The sequence below is a fragment of the Seriola aureovittata genome, chromosome 12 (assembly GCF_021018895.1).
Source record: "Seriola aureovittata isolate HTS-2021-v1 ecotype China chromosome 12, ASM2101889v1, whole genome shotgun sequence".
In the NCBI taxonomy this organism is placed as follows: domain Eukaryota; kingdom Metazoa; phylum Chordata; class Actinopteri; order Carangiformes; family Carangidae; genus Seriola; species Seriola aureovittata.
The window spans coordinates 24,713,466-24,732,020 of record NC_079375.1 but is presented as its reverse complement, the minus strand read 5'-3'; the positions used below and the strand labels follow the sequence as shown (position 1 = coordinate 24,732,020).

The window sequence follows — 18,555 nt, the reverse complement described above, 5'->3', positions numbered from 1 at the left end:
CTATACTACATTTTTTCGTAATAATGATGTGTGCACTGGTCGTGCTCCAGTTTAGGAATGCTACTAAAATATAACGAAGCTGACATCTACACGGTGTGTTCTGTTCTTACCTGGGAACTTGGAGGCAACAGAGGCCCGACAGAAAGTGTTTGCCGCAAGGCTCCCATTTGGCCACGCTGACAGCTGACTGACAGCTGACTGACAGCTGACTGACAGCTGACTGACAGCTCAAACAGCCTCTCCAGTTTGCTGTGAGAGATAGCCAGAGGTGCTGTGGACCGGTGACAGAGACCGAGACACGTCTAATTAAAAAAAAACAAAAAACCCAGACAGAGTCCAAAGACTGTTACAGCTCTGTGAAGTCTGCTTAAATACACTGGCGTCCCCCCCCCCCCCCAACACCTTACATACTGTAAATATAAGGTGTTGTTTCTCATCAGAAAGCTGAGACGAGAAGAAGAGAAGAGATAAACGTACACAGGTGAGTGTTGGCGTGTGTGCATGCCTGTACATACCTGTGGGCATGTGTGTAATTGGGTCATGAGCGCTCCCTGGTGGTCATTAGAGCAACTGCACCGTAGGTCAGGGTGGCAGCCATTTTAGTCTCTCAGGCCTGTTGTGCTCGGCTCTGTCTGCAGATAGATCACCTCACCACGGGAGATTTTTATCAGTGCGAGGTGGGATCAGGTCACGGTGGTTCCCAAGACAGATGTCTCCAAACGTCTCTGCCGACAACAGCCAGGGTTTAGGTCAAGTCGGAGATTCTTGCAGTGATTCAGAGCTCTGTAAATCATTTTGTATTTACTACCAACCCTGATCACTTCAAAGTTTTATCAGCTGTGTTGTACCCTTGATATACATACTTTTACATTTCATCATCATCATCATCATCATCATCATCATCTAATCACATGTCTAATGCAATTGCCTATTACATATGCGCTCAAAATTAATTTACTTTCTAAAGCGGAATCTAATTTTTAGGGGGAATAAAAACATAATTTAATCAGTATCTTTAGTCAGAGTTACACTTTAGTCAATCCAGCACTGAAGTTGAAATTGGTTATTAGTAGTAGTGTCACAAAGAAATTAGATTACAGAAAATAAAGATTCTATGTAAACCTCTGCTGTACTGTTATATACTTACAACCATGTTTAGTTTCCTTGATACAGATGATAGGTGATATTGTATTTGTTTCTTTATTGTAAGGAACTCTCTCTCCTCTTATTAAAACATGTTTTTAGTATAATTTTATTCATAATTTTAAAATAAATACAGATGAGTTTCTTAAATCTGGAGCAACATGCCGAGCAGTGTGGCATGTCTCCGCTGCTCATTAAGCTGATGGCTCTGAGTGGACGGTAATAAGAGAAGGCAACTCTGATGAGTGTATCAGCATATTTATCAGCTCCTCTCCGTTCTCATATTGATTTTGTCAGCTGGACAGTGGCAAGACGCTGTTGAGAGACTTCAGTAAGAAAAATTAAGCTGCAGCAGATATCACGGTGAGGGGAACAGAAAAGTGAGGGGGCGACGTGTCAATTACACCCTAGATACTAACAGGCTCCAGTCCACTTCAGTCCACCGTGGTCCAGTCCAGATCCAAAACTGGATTTTACTGACAGATTAAATATTAAAGGGACATTTAGTAAAAAAAAAAAATTAATCTTCATTTGAATTTATTTCTTGTTGTTTTTGTTTTTTGCTTGTAGTTTGTACCGATGTTAACCTTCCCAAAAGTTAATGGGACCCGAGGGGACGGCTAAACCAACAAATTTTGTTCCAGTTCCTCTTTGTTGCCACTAGAGGGCAAAAAACCTTATATGTCTGCAGTGAGTATGTTTTTTCTCATTTATCTTTAATGGAGATTTTCACACAAAATGATCCACAATTGTTACTTTTTCTCACTGATCTTTTTTTTTTTTTTTTTTTAGGAATATATCTGTATCTTATAACAGCTACAAATGTTTTTTTGTTTTTTTTCATAACTGACATTACAATAATGAAATGTATTACAATGCAAAATTCAAATTCACATGTTGTCACACAGGAGCAGCTAACGGTGGCCCTCCTGTACTCACAGAGCAGGAGATGTATATATATGTATATATATATATATATATATAGTACGCGACAGTGGCACCAAACAGTGGACTATCTCGTGATTATTTTGGAAGTCAACAAGTCACAGTTTAGCACTAAGCTGTTTATTTTTGGCTCTGCTATTCAAATTCTCCACAAAGCCCTTCCAAAGCCTGTGTGAGCTGGCTCCTCAGCTCAGCTGTAACATAAGCGCTTCCCTTTGCATCCCCTGCAAATACCTGTTGTACTATGCGTCAGTGTAAAATGGCTTCTGGGCTTTCTCCTGCGCGCTCAGCGATGCTTTCCTGTGGCAATCTCGCCGTAGCAGCCAGTCACCAATCTTCATTTGGCCGTGTCGGAGCTCTCCTCTGCATCCTGGTAAAATCCCTCCGACTGGTTGTCACCTTCCTGCCTTTTCAAGACCCATTTCTGCCCGTTTGATATCCCTCTTTTAACAAATTTTACTATCAAATCCCACTTTCTTCCACCTTTTACCTTTTACCTTATACATCCTTTACTCTTCCCAACTCAGCATGGTGTCCTGTCTTATTGCTGTTTAACACTTCTCCTGATTAGTCTGATATAAATGACATTTATATATTACCAAACTGCAACAGCAAATATGTTTTTTTTTAGGTAATGTAATTGCAACTACTTCTCCCGGGCAGACCGGACGCAGCAGTGTCTCGGTATCGGACAGTGACGAGCCGAGCCGCCCGGGCTAGTTAGCATGCTAACTTCAGTGACAGACATAAAGGCCAAACAAGAGGGTTGCTTTCCACCTGACATAAACCAGCAAACCATTATGTGTCCTACAAAATGTATTTGCTGTTGCAGTTTAATTTGTAGGAGACAGGGTTGTAGTTATCTCCACCTCTCCCATGTTCTTGTGTTTTTCTAAGGGTTCAGTGTTTTTTTTTACGGGTTCAGAATTAGCAGCAAAAGTGTCAGTACCGTTTCCAAACAACCACACTTTAAAGGCCTCAGTATATTTCACCTGGAGTGTTTGACGGATGGTCGACTGGCTGTGGAAACACCCAACTGTTGAGCAGCGTGTGCATACTGGTTTATGCAGACACCCTATGTAGTACAAGCACAACCTTGAGTGTGTCTGCAACCTTTTTAAAACTATATCAGGCCTTTTAGACTAAACTTTTTCCCACCCCAGATATTTATATTTATATTTATACGAGGGAAAATACATCTTGTGACAAATTCAAGGTCATTAGCACAGAAATTGCCTATAGCAGCCTGTAAACTCATATAATTAATGCGGTCCACTGCGCTGGACCCTCTGACTAGCTCTTCATTTGAAGCATGCTGAAGCCCTTACACTTGGTTTTCTTTTGTCTCTTTTTGCCACATGTCATTGTCACATACATTAAAGCTGCCAGCGTGGAGAAAATGATTTCTGCCAGCATTCAAGCAGAAGCTATAAACACTGTTCTGTAGATTTCTTCTCCCTGAGATCCTGTGTCTCCCACATTGCATCACAAATGATGTTTTACAAACGTGTCAACTCAAGTAGAAACAAGGCAACAAATTCAACAAAGTCGGCAAACTCAGAAAACAAGAGATGAAAATTTGGAGTTCATTCATTAATTTTAAAGTACTTCACCACTGTGAATTGTAAGAGCCATGCGAGTGTTTTCCACACGCCCGAGCTCTTTGAAGATGCAGCAAGCCATGTCCTACTTTGTCCTCTTCCCCTTTATCCCCTCACCACCTCCTCAGAAGTAACAGCCTTTTCCTCTCCTCCTCCTTCCTCCTCTCTATTCTCTTCATCTTGTAATCCCACTTGGGTACCTGCAGCTGGTTGCGGTTACTGCTCCGCTTGAATTTTTGTGGTGTAAAGTTTGGAGCCGGGGCTTTGCAGAGCCTCACTTTGGGCACCACGATGCCCGGCCGCACGCTGCTTCTCCTCAGCATGTTGAGCGGCAGGAGACTGGCTCGTCTCATGGCCACCGTGGACGCTGCGGCCACGTTGCTGAACAGCTGGGGCTGGAGGCTGGCCCTCCGATCCCTCGCCTTGGGGATGAGTAGAACCCGCGAGTTCTGGAAAAATATCCTGTAGTTGTTGAGTCTGTCCGGGCCCAGGCGCTTCAGCTCGGCCACCCGTTGCCTCCTCAGAATCTCCTGCACGGCTTGGCGACGCTTCCCGACGCACGGTGGGCTGCCCGGAGACACCGTGCGGCAAGCTATGGCAATGAACGGGCTGGAGATACTGGTGGTGATCTGGACCATGTGGTCCAGAACGCCATCATCCACGGGGTTTACCTTGTTGTTGATGTAAAACCTATAGGGGCAGCAGGAGAGAAGGTTGATCAAACGCCTCCAGCAGGACTTTCGCTCTTGGGCCTGGGCCAACAGCTCCTGCACAAGAAGATCAAACGTTGTAGTTTAGAAGAAACATATTTCGAATCCGCGTTTTGAATTTCTCACAGAGACATAAAAGCATTCAGTAATAAGAATATAGACATAATGAACATGTTAACCTCCAACATGGGCCACTCCCGATTGAAGGAGTCACAGAACTGCTCAGCGCAGGGCTTCAACATCAGCCGCTGCATTAGATAAGCCGTCTCGTATCGACCAGTGAAGAGAGCCCACTCCCTGGGTGTCATTCTGCGGCCGTTGTCCCGTGCCTGAATATCACTTCCTGGAAGCATGAGGATTCATGGAGACGTTACAGCTGTACTGTAATCTGCTATACATTTGTACACTGATTCGCTACATCAGATGTGATTTCTACCCTAAAATGTGCCTTAAGTTAAACACACCAGCCAGCATGAGGGACCTGACACACTCGGCGCGGCCCTGCATGGCGGCCTTCATCAAAGCCGTGAAGCCGTGACAGTTCCTCCTCTCGATGTCCAGCCCAGGGAAGTAGTTCAGCAGGTAATTAGAGATGAAAATATGACCTGCAGACGGGACAGAAACATGGACATGTCGGTCTTATGTAAGCTGGAGTTTCTACGTACAGTGGCACAGGTAAAGCTCGCCAGTCCGCACAGACATGCCAGTGGCGCAGCTTAATGGAAATGTTGGTCAGTGGGTCAATCCACCATTTTGGTCCAGACGGAAATATCTCCACAGCTACTGGAGGGCTAAGACAGTCTAAGCCAAGGCGGCGAACGTTTTAAATGTTACCTACTCAATAATCAGCATGCTAACAATAGCATACAGCTCAAAGCGTCACTGTGCCAGAGTACAGCCTTGCAGAGCTGCTTAGACCCAAAGGCTTGTTAATAATGAGTAATATGTGCGTTTGAATCAGTGTCAACCTGTTGCGGTCTCACTGGTCAGAATTTGGCAAATTTATTTCCCCCGTTCACAGCAGCTTCATGCTGTTCACTGTATCAAGACATTTGTACATCATTTGGGAAAATCAGGAAAGTTGCCCAGGAAAAAAAGAAATCCTCCTAAACCTGCATCATATTCTGAATGTAATTGTTCTCTGTCTCCATCGTTCTGAAACCACGACTCATTTTCACTACTGTCACATAAAAAGAGGCACAGATTTAATGTTTAAAGGACAAATCTACATTTAAATCCAGACCATAATAATATGTGCCGCTCTAACTGAGCAGACATGAATCCACAACAAGGTCTTCACGACTCTGAACTGAATATGAGGCTGAAAGAAGAACATAATGATATTACATTTCTTTAAAGAATAGCATCAAAGGATAAACATCATGGACTCTCTCAGCTCCTCTCATCTCTCCATGGAAACGTCCTGCTGACTGCTTCTGCTGCTCTGCTCGTATTCATCCAGTCAAGTCCAGTGTAATCCCAGAACACGTGTGAAAAATTACATCATTTTCAAGTTTACAACATTATCTTAATAGTGACTTTAATATTTATAATTTTGGCTATTTGGTTATTTTTCCAGATGCTTTGAGGATGGAGCGCTAATAATCATGGAGGAGAATCCAGCCCTTTTTTTTAACAATTCACATTTCTTATTCCTGAGCCCAGAACAAACTGCTGAGTATCTGTGAACGTGCTGAACTCTCCTCTAAAGTAAGAAACCAAAGGGAGAACCTTAAAAGTGCAACATCATCCCAGTTTGCTCTAATACAATAAATGTTAAGCTTTATATCCAATTCAACATCTGGATGACAGCTGTTAGGAGGAACTCTACTTAGTGGATCAAAGTCACTTCAGCTTTATAACTTCAGCTATTATCCACAATATCAATGTGTGTCACTCAGTTTTAGTCAATTCTCTGAGAAGCTGCTCGGCCAAAACTGAATACTTCACTTACAAATATACTGATACTAATCACTTGCACATACATGCATACTATCGGGCATATACTGTACATACATGTTTACATACAGTTGCAAGGGAAACCCGGTTTTGGTGTTGTTTGGCCGCTGTGGGACACCGTAGTTTTGAGGTGTTTTTCCGTACAAGGTAAGCAGTGTTAACAGCAGCCTGCATCATCTTACAATAACTTCATTTAAACCACACTTCCAGTCTTTCTGTTAAAACTGTGAGTAAACAACATGTAGGTTAACAGTTTGCCATGGCTCTGAGACGTGAGCAGTTGTATTTCCTGTCTTGAGGTTGTTTGTAATATTAGCTAGCCGGCTAGCTTTCTGTGCTTCGCTGCAGCAGTTGATCAGTGGAAACAGTGTGGGATGTCTGAGCTGGTTGGTTACAGGAAGGCATGTTATTCATCTGCTAGTTACTCAGCAGTTAGTGATGGCTTCTCTCTCTCGGTCAGTGTTTTTGTAACTTCAGTGTAGAGGATTGTGATGTCTGCTGTCATGATAGTATGCATGTATGTATGCAAGTACAAATGTTTGCCATGTTTTTACATGTGAATCTGATTCGACAATGACAGTCCAATCACAGTGTCCAACTGTTCACTGAGCTAATAATGGTAAGTGTAATGAATTTTAATTAAAAATGTTACTCATGACTGTATTGTGAACAGCTGCCTAAAATGACTTGGTTTTCCCTGCAATAGAAAGTTTGTTTTAATGCAGGTCTAGCTTCTATATTAATACTGTGAAAGTATCAAAGCCTCAGTCCACAGAGAAACGCACTCAGCCTGTATTCAGAAACTGAGCCTTAAAATCTGCCGTGAGGACTTCTGTAACTTTATGATGTCACAATAAAGAAAAAAATGTAAAAATGGGTCATAATCACCTGCTACACAGACGATGTTGATTATATTATTTTTTACAGGAGGACAGTCGCCCACTAATACATCTCCTTATGGATCAAAACTTCAAATAAAACACAGGAGAAGTGTAAAATATGGGACCTTTAAACAATATTCTGCTATTTTTTTTATTTTTTATCATCCTTCAAACAAAGGTTAAAGTGTAAATAATACTGACTTTTTGCCCTTGTAATCCATGCAAATGACAAACTAATTCATAAGCACAGATTAATATCAGACACACAGAAAAGTTATGAACGCAAGTGAATAAATGTAGTAACTCAAGTTCAAACTTAATTTGAGGGCACAAATTATTGCACAAATTAGTTTCTTATATCCCCCAGCGACACTTACTGTCGAGGACAAACGTAAATATTCATGTAAACAGCAATTTAGCGACTTTCTATTGGAAAAATAGAATCTAAATAATGTCTAGCGCTGTCACCCTCAGACCAAGTTCTGTGCAGAAGTTGCGTCCTGATTTCAGACTTTGTCAGCCACTTCGGGGATTGGATAAATAGCCTAACTTGACTGTGACTAATGGAACTTGAAGTCAAACTGCAGCTTTTTACCATTCAGCACGGCGTCTTCAATGTTCACAACCTGAGTTCCTGACTGACCTGACCGAGTAAATCTCGTCTAAATCCAATGCTAATGGAACAGTCTGATCTCCTGAAATTCCTTGAAGTGAGCATAATGCAGAATTTTAGCACGCAATGGGAATCCATTATGCAGACAGAGCAAGGAACAGAAGCATGGTTGAATGGAGGTGAAGAGGATGGTTAATACTAGAATGTGACCTCAGTGGATTTAAGTCCCAAACCGTTGTCCGCTTTCTACCTAGTAAAATGTTTCAGGGAAAGTTTTATCCTCTCATCCAGTTGACCACATTTTCTGCAGTCATGTAGACTCACAGTCTGGGTCACCTGCCCCCCCCCCCCCGAGGTGTTGCAGAGTACTTTGTCAAGAAAGGGGATCAATACTTCTTTTAATGAAGCAGAAAATGAAGAGTAGTCTGCAGCTATTCATCACAGGCCACAGTGAGCCATTCATCATCGTTAGCAGATGAGGGGCCGGGGCGCTATGTCTGATACATGTGGCTGCATCGTTATGAAATTACTTACGATGGTACTTTCCAAAGCCAGCAAATAACAGTGATCCCTGCGAGCACCAGACCTCATAATAACGCTCCGAGCTTTAATTTGGACCAATTTAGAAACTCAATTCTCTGCAATAAAAATTCTACCACTGTAAATTATGCATCTAAAGTAGTGTGGGAGAAAACGACACATAAGCGCATGCAAGGCAACATGTCTCGCTGAGAGCGATTAGACATTAGCTTATTACATCATGAGGAACATTAGATAAGGTAAAACGGTCTGTAAAACAACACTGAGATGGTTTTTGCTACTTAGATCCACAAATAAATCTTCTTATGGATCAACACTTGGGAAAAGTATAAAAATGGGACCTTTAAAGTGATAAGAGTTGATATTTGTCCACATAGAACTTGTGTCTGGATTTGAATCAGGAGCCATAACAATGAAACTGCTCCACATCGTAGTAAATGGAGGTTCAGACTCAAACTCAGTAAACTCTCCATCATCTCTACAGAATCTTTTTATGGATCCCCTGTCAAAGCGCATCAGCGTGGCTCTGTCTCACTCACAGAGATACTTGCAACAGATTATTTCATTTGCTTTGACTGAGTTTCTACTTTCACCGTCGGCATGTAGAAATTTCACTCACTCAGTGCATGAATAGTGAATTGATTTTTTTTAAAAATGCTTTTCTTTATGTATGAGGCCGGTCTAAGTTTAAGCTTGTCTGGTACAAGTCTTTCCACTTCGATCGGAAAAGAGAGCAATGCCACTTAAAGCGAGATTATACTTTTGTGAAACAGCTGCTACAAATGGCAATTGCAGGGTTTTAGCGCTCTGAATACAAGGTTCTTTTGATTAAAGTAAAACAACAATTTGGGTTTTAGTTTGTTTTTATTCTTTGCTCCATCATTGGTTTTATAAGTTGTGATAATGTTGTATTTACCACAGCAATTACTGAAAACTCAGAATGCAGCAAAATCAGTAAAAAATTATTATATTTCAAAGGCGAACGGTAAAATTAAAGTTCATCATGAAAATCATCATCGTTTAGAGACTTGATGGTTCAGCTTTAGCTCAGCCAAACAGAGTGGCAGCTAATCTGTTGGCAAATCTACCGACTTTGATTGTTTGATTGTCATGCATGTTTCCCTGTTGGACCAAGTTGTAGCAGCATCTCAGCAATTAATTTGGTGAGAGTCAGTGTTAGAACTGATGGGCTGTTTTTATATGGATTAAAGAAACGATACTCTGTGTTAATTAATGAGCTTGAGACGTGCTGATGGATGGATTTTCATACCTTCAGACAGAGCCAGGCTAGCACTTTCCCCCCCGTTTTTAGTTTTTATGCTAAGCTAAATTAGCAGGTTGCTGGTGGTATCTTAATTTTTTTTACCATACAGACATGACAGTGGTATCAATCCTCTCATCTAACTCTCAGCAAGAAAGCAAACGAATATATTTCCCAAACTGTTGATTGATTCCTTTAACTAAATGATCTCAATAAAATACAGTCTGTACTTGCTCTCACAGCTGAAGGTCTCATTAGGCAGATAAGTGATAACACCTGTGCTGCTGGACCCTGGCGACAGTGGAGAGTTAACAATGCTCCTGGTGTAAGGAGGCTTCCCGTGATTGTTTCATTTGTTTACAATAACTATATCGGCAACAGTTTAAATGTTCTGAAATAATACACAAAGGTAATCAGGGTGGGTTTACCTGCTTGTGCAGCAGTAATGAGAGCGGTGTTGCCCTCATTATCCTGCCAGTTGACATCCAGATACGGGCAGTAAGAGAGGGCGATGACCACGTCCACGTAGCCATGGTAACACGCCATAATCAGACCAGACTGAAAAACAAAAACAAAAGAGTGCTTGAGTCTCGGCTTCCCACTTATGTCTGTGATTGATTCTAGCTCTTAAAAACACCAGTAATTTTGTTTCTCTGGGCTACAGTGAAACTTTTTTTTTTTTTTTTTACAGATTCACAGTCATATTTCCCCACAGGAGAAAATCATTGCGGCAAATTCTCATAAAAAGAAATAAAGCTTCTCGGTCATCCCGCCTGCGAGCATGGTAAGAGGCTGCTTTTCACAGTGTGTGCCAAAGAGATAGAGACACTGTAATAGACTGTTAACTCAGATTTAACGTGGGTTTACAGCTGGAGTGATCAGTGACCAAACACTAAACTGTCCAAACTGCTACTGGTTGATTTTCCTCTGATTTAAAAGGGTAATAACTATTATATCAGAGTAAATTACTCTGATATAACAGTGGTAAAGACACAACAGCATGAAGCAAAATGAGGTCTTTTATTTCTAATTCCTGTAATGGTATGAAAGCGTCTTCTCACCAACATTGCTGAGAGGAAGAAGTCCAATGAAGCACATAACCAAAGTGGTCACATGATCCGACAGATTCTCATCAAACCACCAGTTTAATCACATTATCTATTATTTTGGATTTACAGTGAGCCGCTCTCTAACATCCCAACGCTGACCCTGTTTACACCTGGTGTTAACATATGATCTTTATATGGACCTGAGAAGAGAAAAACATGCTATTGCTGCATGAGGACGCACCGTCTGTAGACGGGCCACACAATTGATTGTTAATGGTTAATAGAGGGGGAAATGGAGCATGTGGTGAGTAATTTGGGTTAAAGTTTGTTGTCTGTTGTTTATACTTCACAAGGTTTTTTTCATAAATCTTGATGAAGTGACATGTTAATAGGAACACTTGGCCTCGCTTCACTGATAATTATCTTATTACTTATTTTACAGTTCCACAAAGCATTAGCGCCATTAGCGTTAGCATTAGCTAGCAGCTATCGTGCCAGCATTATACATTGATGGATGAATTAAGCGTTTTCAGCATAAGACAAAATAGCAAAATAAAATGTAATAAAAGGGACTGAATACTTTTACATGCACTGCATGTCTAACTGATTGATCTGTCAAACTGACAGCTGCTTCCCACCAGAGAGTTTCTCTAGGATGAGGTGTAATGTATGTTATGTACACTTGTATTCATGCATGATAACTCATTTTTGCAGAAAAATTGCAAAATGTCATTAAATGCTCATTTACAATGGTTTTGTATAGTGTGTCTTTGCATGATGACTTTTCATTAATTCTTTCTGACTCTTTTTGTAAAATATGACACTGAGTCTTAACATTAACAATATTATTATGTATATTAATATTTATCTTTATTTATGTCATCTCTGACTGGATATTTACTATAACATTGTACGTGGAGAAGTGCTAGTTGTCGTTCCCTCACCAAAACAAAAAAATCAACACAATAAATTAGTGAATAAATAAGATTTCATAAAAATAAAACAAGTTTTCATGGTGGAGTCTCATGTTATCAAATGATAAATACATGAACCGTGGAACCTTTCTTTCACTTATTTAGTATATATTGTGCATTATGACATATTCCTTACTATTACCACCTGTAAGAGATGAGTTGGCTGTTCCAGTGACTGAACAGGACAGATGAAGATAACTGTGTGTAGCCTACATGTAGAAAATACCAATTATGCTGTAAACAGCAAATGGAGTGAATGATTACAATAACTCAATGGTAAAGAAATGACACCAGGTATCTGGTTGACACAGATATATCTAGAGCATTGAAAAGCATAAATTCAAATAAATGATTTCCAAACTTATCCTGTAGGCTGACAATGTGTGAGATGATCTGCACTGTAAATGGACATGATAATATAGTATAATACATAATGACTGATAATGATTAAACACACTTGCCCCCATTACAAACCAGGTGAACTTTGAAACATCTAGGTCGATGTAATGACTCTCCTGAACAAAAAGGAACTGAAACCAGTGGTGGGGGAGCAGACAGGTGAATTTTCTTCTTTCAGGAATATTGACAAGCATAAAGAAACATGAATGCCAAAGTTTCATCCATTAAAATGTGTGAGCTGGTGATGCACAAGATAACTGCTGCACAGTTGGTTCTAATACAACAGATATTAAATGTGACAGCCAGTTTGCAGTCATCTACCAATTAACGGTTCCTCTTTTGCTCTGCTGCTGTGCAAAGTGATTCAGCAGTGCTCTGAATCAATGAGAGGTTTTCCCACAGGGACCCAACACTCAAGAGGGTGGTCCTTCATTTAGCTCAGCAGAGTCATGTTCTCATAGAAACAACCACTGAAAGCCATTTAAACATCTCAATATCTCAGTAGCAAACAACCTCATGTCATGACACAGAACATGGCAGCATATGCTACATGTGTCACCAGGTGTACTGAGTGTCCTGAAAAACATTACTGTCAAACTATTCCAGGACAATCCCTCTGTCTGCCTCAGCTCTATTAGCATACAGTATCTCTTTTAGCCAGTCCTCAGTTCAGTGTCTTAGCGAGCCTTTTAAAAGCTGACCCTGATGCCAAGCTGCTTGTTGACATTGTCACTGTGCAGTTTACACTCCCCATCTGTCACTGGAGCTTTAACCAACTGCTCTGAACCCACCTTCTAGATTTGACTATCAATGGAGCCGCACTGGGATTAGCTAGCCTGAACGTAAAACCTGATGAGACAGTGAGAAAAACTGCCGGGTTCACCCGGGGTCAAAGTGTTGTTTGTGCTTCATTGTACTTTTACGTTACATACCAGAACACGTCTTAGTTATTAAACTTAAAGTGACCGGTTATGGGATAGTATATATCAGAAACACTGACACTTTTATAGAAGTTTTACATCCTAGACATAATGATTTTTTTGCTTTGTTGTTCTTTGATCTCTGACTCACATAGTTGTTGTTGTCCTAACGCTGCAAGTCCACACCAGGTACACAGCTGTACATTGACTCTAACCAAGGAAGGACTGTAGCAGTGACTGCATGTTTACTTAATTTTATTAATTACTGTTTAATATTTTGCAAACCACGCTATGTTGCTTCAGATTTTTTAAAATCCATTGTAACTGTAATACAAACAATCCTGCGCATTGTTTGGTTCAGTTGACTTTCAAAAGATCTCAAGTTTGTTAATAAATTTGTCCTTTGTTTTTTCACAGTCAGATGTTTTGATCTGACTCTCCAGCCAATAAGACTTTCTGCTGTGCAAGAACTAGAGAGTAAATATCAGTGGTTTCCATTCATATGAAAATCAACTGTCTGACTTGCTTTAGTTGTTTAATCTATCATAATGAATTTTTGCCAAAGTGATATTGTTTTAATGTGCCAGTGCAGCCTATTAAGATCCATTTGGATTTAAACTACATTGGTAATTGGTAAATTAATGGAACTCAATGGCTATCTGTAAAGTGGTAAAAAGTCATTCTTAAAACCTGAAAACCCTCAGAATTCATTGGTAAACGGTCAAGACTGCTAAATGTACATGATTTGTATAACCAAAACTTATGAAACACTGGTTCAATCCTTTGAGGATGATGCTCATGGATCATCATGTATTTTCAAATGTTATAACCACTGTGAGCAAACTGAAGCTTCCAATGTTAAACACTGGGATTGTGTAGACTTTTCTGGTCCTGCTATCTGAAAGTCAAACATTTCATTAAAATGCATTGAGCCACCTACTCTTCTGTTCCTATCTGTCTCCCTCACTTCCTCTTCAGTGACTCCTTGTCTGATCATAATCTTGACGATGATGGCGTTGTTCTCGCAGCAGGCCTTGAAGAAGGAGATGGGCTCGGGGCTGTCAGGGCTCGGGGAACGGTACATTTGAGAGGCGACAGAACTATCGAGGGGATAGAAAGAATCGTCTGAAGCGATGCTACGCGTGTCCGAGTGATCCGGCAGGGCCTCAAAGTCCAACTCCTCGAACTCTTGGTAGATATCATCCTCATCTTCCCAATAGTTCCGTGTGTAATCAACTTCAGCGTCCTCATGATCATCCTCCTCTGATACTTCACACCCATCTTTGTCAACCGTAGAGAAGGACATGACAGGTGTATCCATCGCCACTTTACTGGTCCTACACTCAGTCTCACTGAGTCCATCTCGTCCAGCCACTCCATTCACTTTAACCTTTGAACCTTCAGCTTGTTCCTCTGTTATTAACACCATTTAAACCCTACCCTGCCCCACACACTTTTTTAAAATCCTTGTGGGGCGCCAGCACAACTCTAGAAGGACCTAGAGTTTATGTCTACTGGCCCACCACAATACAGTGTCTCATACTACTTGATGGAAGATTGAATCCTGTCAGGTTCTTGTATTCTATATCCGTTTTTGTCTCTGTCGGGTTTCCAAAGAGACAAGGGTCACCAGAGATCACAGGCCAGGCATAAGATCATTGCCAGCCATCTGTCATTGTCAAATACATCATCTCACTTAACCATAGACTTAAAGATTCCCCAGAACTCCACAAGACAATGTCACCAAGACAGGTTTGATTATAGGCATGATTTCTCCGTACTCATGAAGTGACCAAAGATAGTCAATAAAAATGAAATGTCACAGGTTTTCCTCTTCAATGACTTTATCAACGTCACATTTTCTAATGAATTGAGTTTGATAAACCCAAGAGTATCCATGATTTACAAACTGTAGAAAAGTCACGCTGAGTCTTCACAAAGGAATCAAAAGCCTCGTCTGTCACATTGAATAATCATGGCAGCAGAACCGAGAACAGCCAGTTTGAATTCCTGAATCCTTGAAGTCTTAATGAGAAGTTAAAGTGGAAGTTGTCCTCCGGAAAGTAGAACAGGCAGCCGTCTTGGTTCGAAACAGTAACAGAAACTAATCCTGTGTTTCCCTGTGGAGAAACACTGGTCTCCCTTTGATGATGGCCGGCAATGGGATGAGAGACATTCTCTTGAACTGACGCATGATAATCCCTTTAGTCTCTCTCTCTCTAGCTCCAGCTCTTCTGTTGCGTTCCTCTCCCCAGTGACAGGAGAGCTTGAATGTTTTCTGTTGGAATACAAGAAACTGTAAAATTGAATGGTACAAGCTCAGAGGGAATGTCTTAACCTTTATAGAAATTTCTCTCTTTATATCTGTATGTTTTACATAGGAACAATAGAAGGAGATAAGCCAAGGGAACCAGTGTTTTATACCACTAAACGCAGAGAATAAAGATAAAAGCAACAAATGTAGAGACAGTCCTAAAATGCATGCCAAAGTTTACACCGACATTCATTTATTACCTTTGTTCTGACAGAGATATCCTCATTCTCTAAAAGAACTAATGTCATTAGTGCAACTGCTCAAGCTGACCCTACCCCCTTTGGTTTAATCTACTCCTGCACTTAACACTGCTATCTTAAATTGGATTTCTCACCCATGTGACTCCACTTGTATACGGGATACCAAGGGTGTAAGTTTGGTCTCAACATTGGAAGGGACACAACAATGGCGCCACCCTTCCAAGACAAAGAGATTGGCTCAACCAAATGGTTTATTAGCATAAAACCTTAGCATATAAGATCTGAATTAAGATTAAGGAAACTAACTGCATAAAGTTGATAATATTAAATATCTTGGTGTATGGCTTGATTCTGAACTTTCATTCAAATAAACCATTAATCATGTCTTACATAAAATCAACTCTTAATATAGTAAGTCATGAAAACGTCATATTATAGTGACGAATGAAAACATTGTTGTATGGTGAGGTTAAAAAGTCATTAGAATGACATTGTAAAGTAAAGAATAAAAAATGATTAAAACATAATACTATAATAAGGCATTAAAAGTCATGTAAGCATGATAGTGGAGTAAGGCACAAAAACATTGTACTATAGGTAGGCATAAGAACTCATAAAAATGTAATATAGTAAGGCATAAAACGTGATAAAATTTTCAAAATATAGTGAAGCATAAAAATGTCATAAAAGGTCATAGTATAATGAGACATGAAAACAGCATAGTATAGTAATACATAAGAGGCATAAAAATGTCATGCTATAGTAAGGCATGAAAATTCATAGTAAGGCATAAAAAATCATAAAAACATCATAGTATAGTAAGGCATGAAGGTCAAAAATTCGTCATAATGAGGCATAAAAAGGCATAAAATCGGCATAGTATAATAAGGCATCAAAATTCATAAAAATATCATTGTATAGTAAGACATAAAAGCGTCATAAAAACGTCATAGCATAGTAAGGCATAAAAAGTCATAGTATATTAAGGCATAAAAAGTCATGAAACACGTCATAGTATAGTAAGGCAAAAAAGTTATAAAAACGAAATAGTATAAAAAGTTATAAAAACGAAATAGTATAAAAAGTAATAAAAACGTCATAGTATTGTGAGGCATAAAAAGTCATTAAAACGTCATAGTATGAAAATTCATAAAAACATCATAGTATAGTAAGGCATGGAAAGTCATAGTATAGTAAGGCATAAAAAGTCATTTTAAAGTAAGGCATAAAAAGTCATAGTATAGTAACGCATGAAAAGTCATGAGAACGTCATAGTGTAGTAAGCCATAAAACATCACAGTATAGCAAGGCATAAAAACGTCATAATATAGTAAGGCATGAAAAGTCATAAAAAATCATAGCATAGTAAGGCATGAAACATCATAGTATAGTAAGGCATAAAAAGTAATAAAAACGTCATAGTATAGTAAGTCATAAAAAGTCATAAAAACGACATAGTATAGTAAGGCATAAAAAGTCATGAAAAAGTCATAGTATAGTAAGGCATAAAGAGTCATAAAATTGACATACTAAAGTAAGGGATGAAAAGTCATAGTATAGTAAGGCATAAAAAGTCATAAAAAAGACACAGTATAGTAAGGCATAAAAAGTCATAAAAAAGTCATAGTATAGTAAGGCATGAAAAGTCATAGTATAGTAAGGCATAAAAAGTAATAAAAATGTCATAGTAAAGTAAGGCATGAAAAGTCATAGTATAGTAAGGGATGAAAAGTCATAGTATAGTAAGGCATAAAAAGTCATAAAAAAGTCATAGTATAGTAAGGCATAAAAAGTCATAAAAATGTCATAGTATAGTAAGGGATGAAAAGTCATAGTATAGTAAGGCATAAAAAGTCATAAAAATGTCATAGTATAGTAAGGGATGAAAAGTCATAGTATAGTGAGGTATAAAAAGTCATAGTATAGTAAGGCATAAAAAGTCACAGTATAGTAAGGCATAAAAAGTCATAAAAAAGTCTTAGTATAGTAAGGCATGAAAAGTCATAGTATAGTAAGGCATAAAAAGTCATAAAATGGTCACAGTATAGTAAGGCATAAAAAGTCATAAAAATGTCATAGTATAGTAAGGCATAAAAAGTCATAAAAAAGTCTTAGTATAGTAAGGCGTGAAAAGTCACAGTATAGTAAGGCATGAAAAGTCATAGTATAGTAAGGCATGGAAAGTCATAGTATAGTAAGGCATAAAAAGTCATTTTAAAGTAAGGCATAAAAAGTCATAGTATAGTAACGCATGAAAAGTCATGAGAACGTCATAGTGTAGTAAGCCATAAAACATCACAGTATAGCAAGGCATAAAAACGTCATAATATAGTAAGGCATGAAAAGTCATAAAAAATCATAGCATAGTAAGGCATGAAACATCATAGTATAGTAAGGCATAAAAAGTAATAAAAACGTCATAGTATAGTAAGTCATAAAAAGTCATAAAAACGACATAGTATAGTAAGGCATAAAAAGTCATGAAAAAGTCATAGTATAGTAAGGCATAAAGAGTCATAAAATTGACATACTAAAGTAAGGGATGAAAAGTCATAGTATAGTAAGGCATAAAAAGTCATAAAAAAGACACAGTATAGTAAGGCATAAAAAGTCATAAAAAAGTCATAGTATAGTAACGCATGAAAAGTCATGAGAACGTCATAGTGTAGTAAGCCATAAAACATCACAGTATAGCAAGGCATAAAAACGTCATAATATAGTAAGGCATAAAAAGTCATAAAAACGTCATAGCATAGTAAGGCATGAAACATCATAGTATAGTAAGGCATAAAAAGTAATAAAAACGTCATAGTATAGTAAGTCATAAAAAGTCATAAAAACGACATAGTATAGTAAGGCATAAAAAGTCATGAAAAAGTCATAGTATAGTAAGGCATAAAAAGTCATAAAATTGACATACTAAAGTAAGGGATGAAAAGTCATAGTATAGTAAGGCATAAAAAGTCATAAAAAAGACACAGTATAGTAAGGCATAAAAAGTCATAAAAAAGTCATAGTATAGTAAAGCATGAAAAGTCATAGTATA

General features: G+C 38.9%; 1 protein-coding gene across 1 annotated transcript; it reads right to left on the bottom strand.

The window, feature by feature from the left end:
• Positions 1 to 2,158: 2,158 nt before the first annotated feature.
• Positions 2,159 to 14,498, bottom strand: ankrd33bb (ankyrin repeat domain 33Bb). Its single transcript, XM_056390631.1, has 5 exons — positions 13,936 to 14,498; positions 10,082 to 10,211; positions 4,864 to 5,004; positions 4,579 to 4,742; positions 2,159 to 4,456 (listed from the first exon to the last, which is right to left on the bottom strand). Exons 1-5 carry the CDS (start codon positions 14,422 to 14,424, stop codon positions 3,803 to 3,805), a joined length of 1,578 nt encoding a protein of 525 aa, XP_056246606.1. The 5' UTR covers positions 14,425 to 14,498; the 3' UTR covers positions 2,159 to 3,802.
• Between the last annotated feature and the right edge of the window lie 4,057 nt (positions 14,499 to 18,555).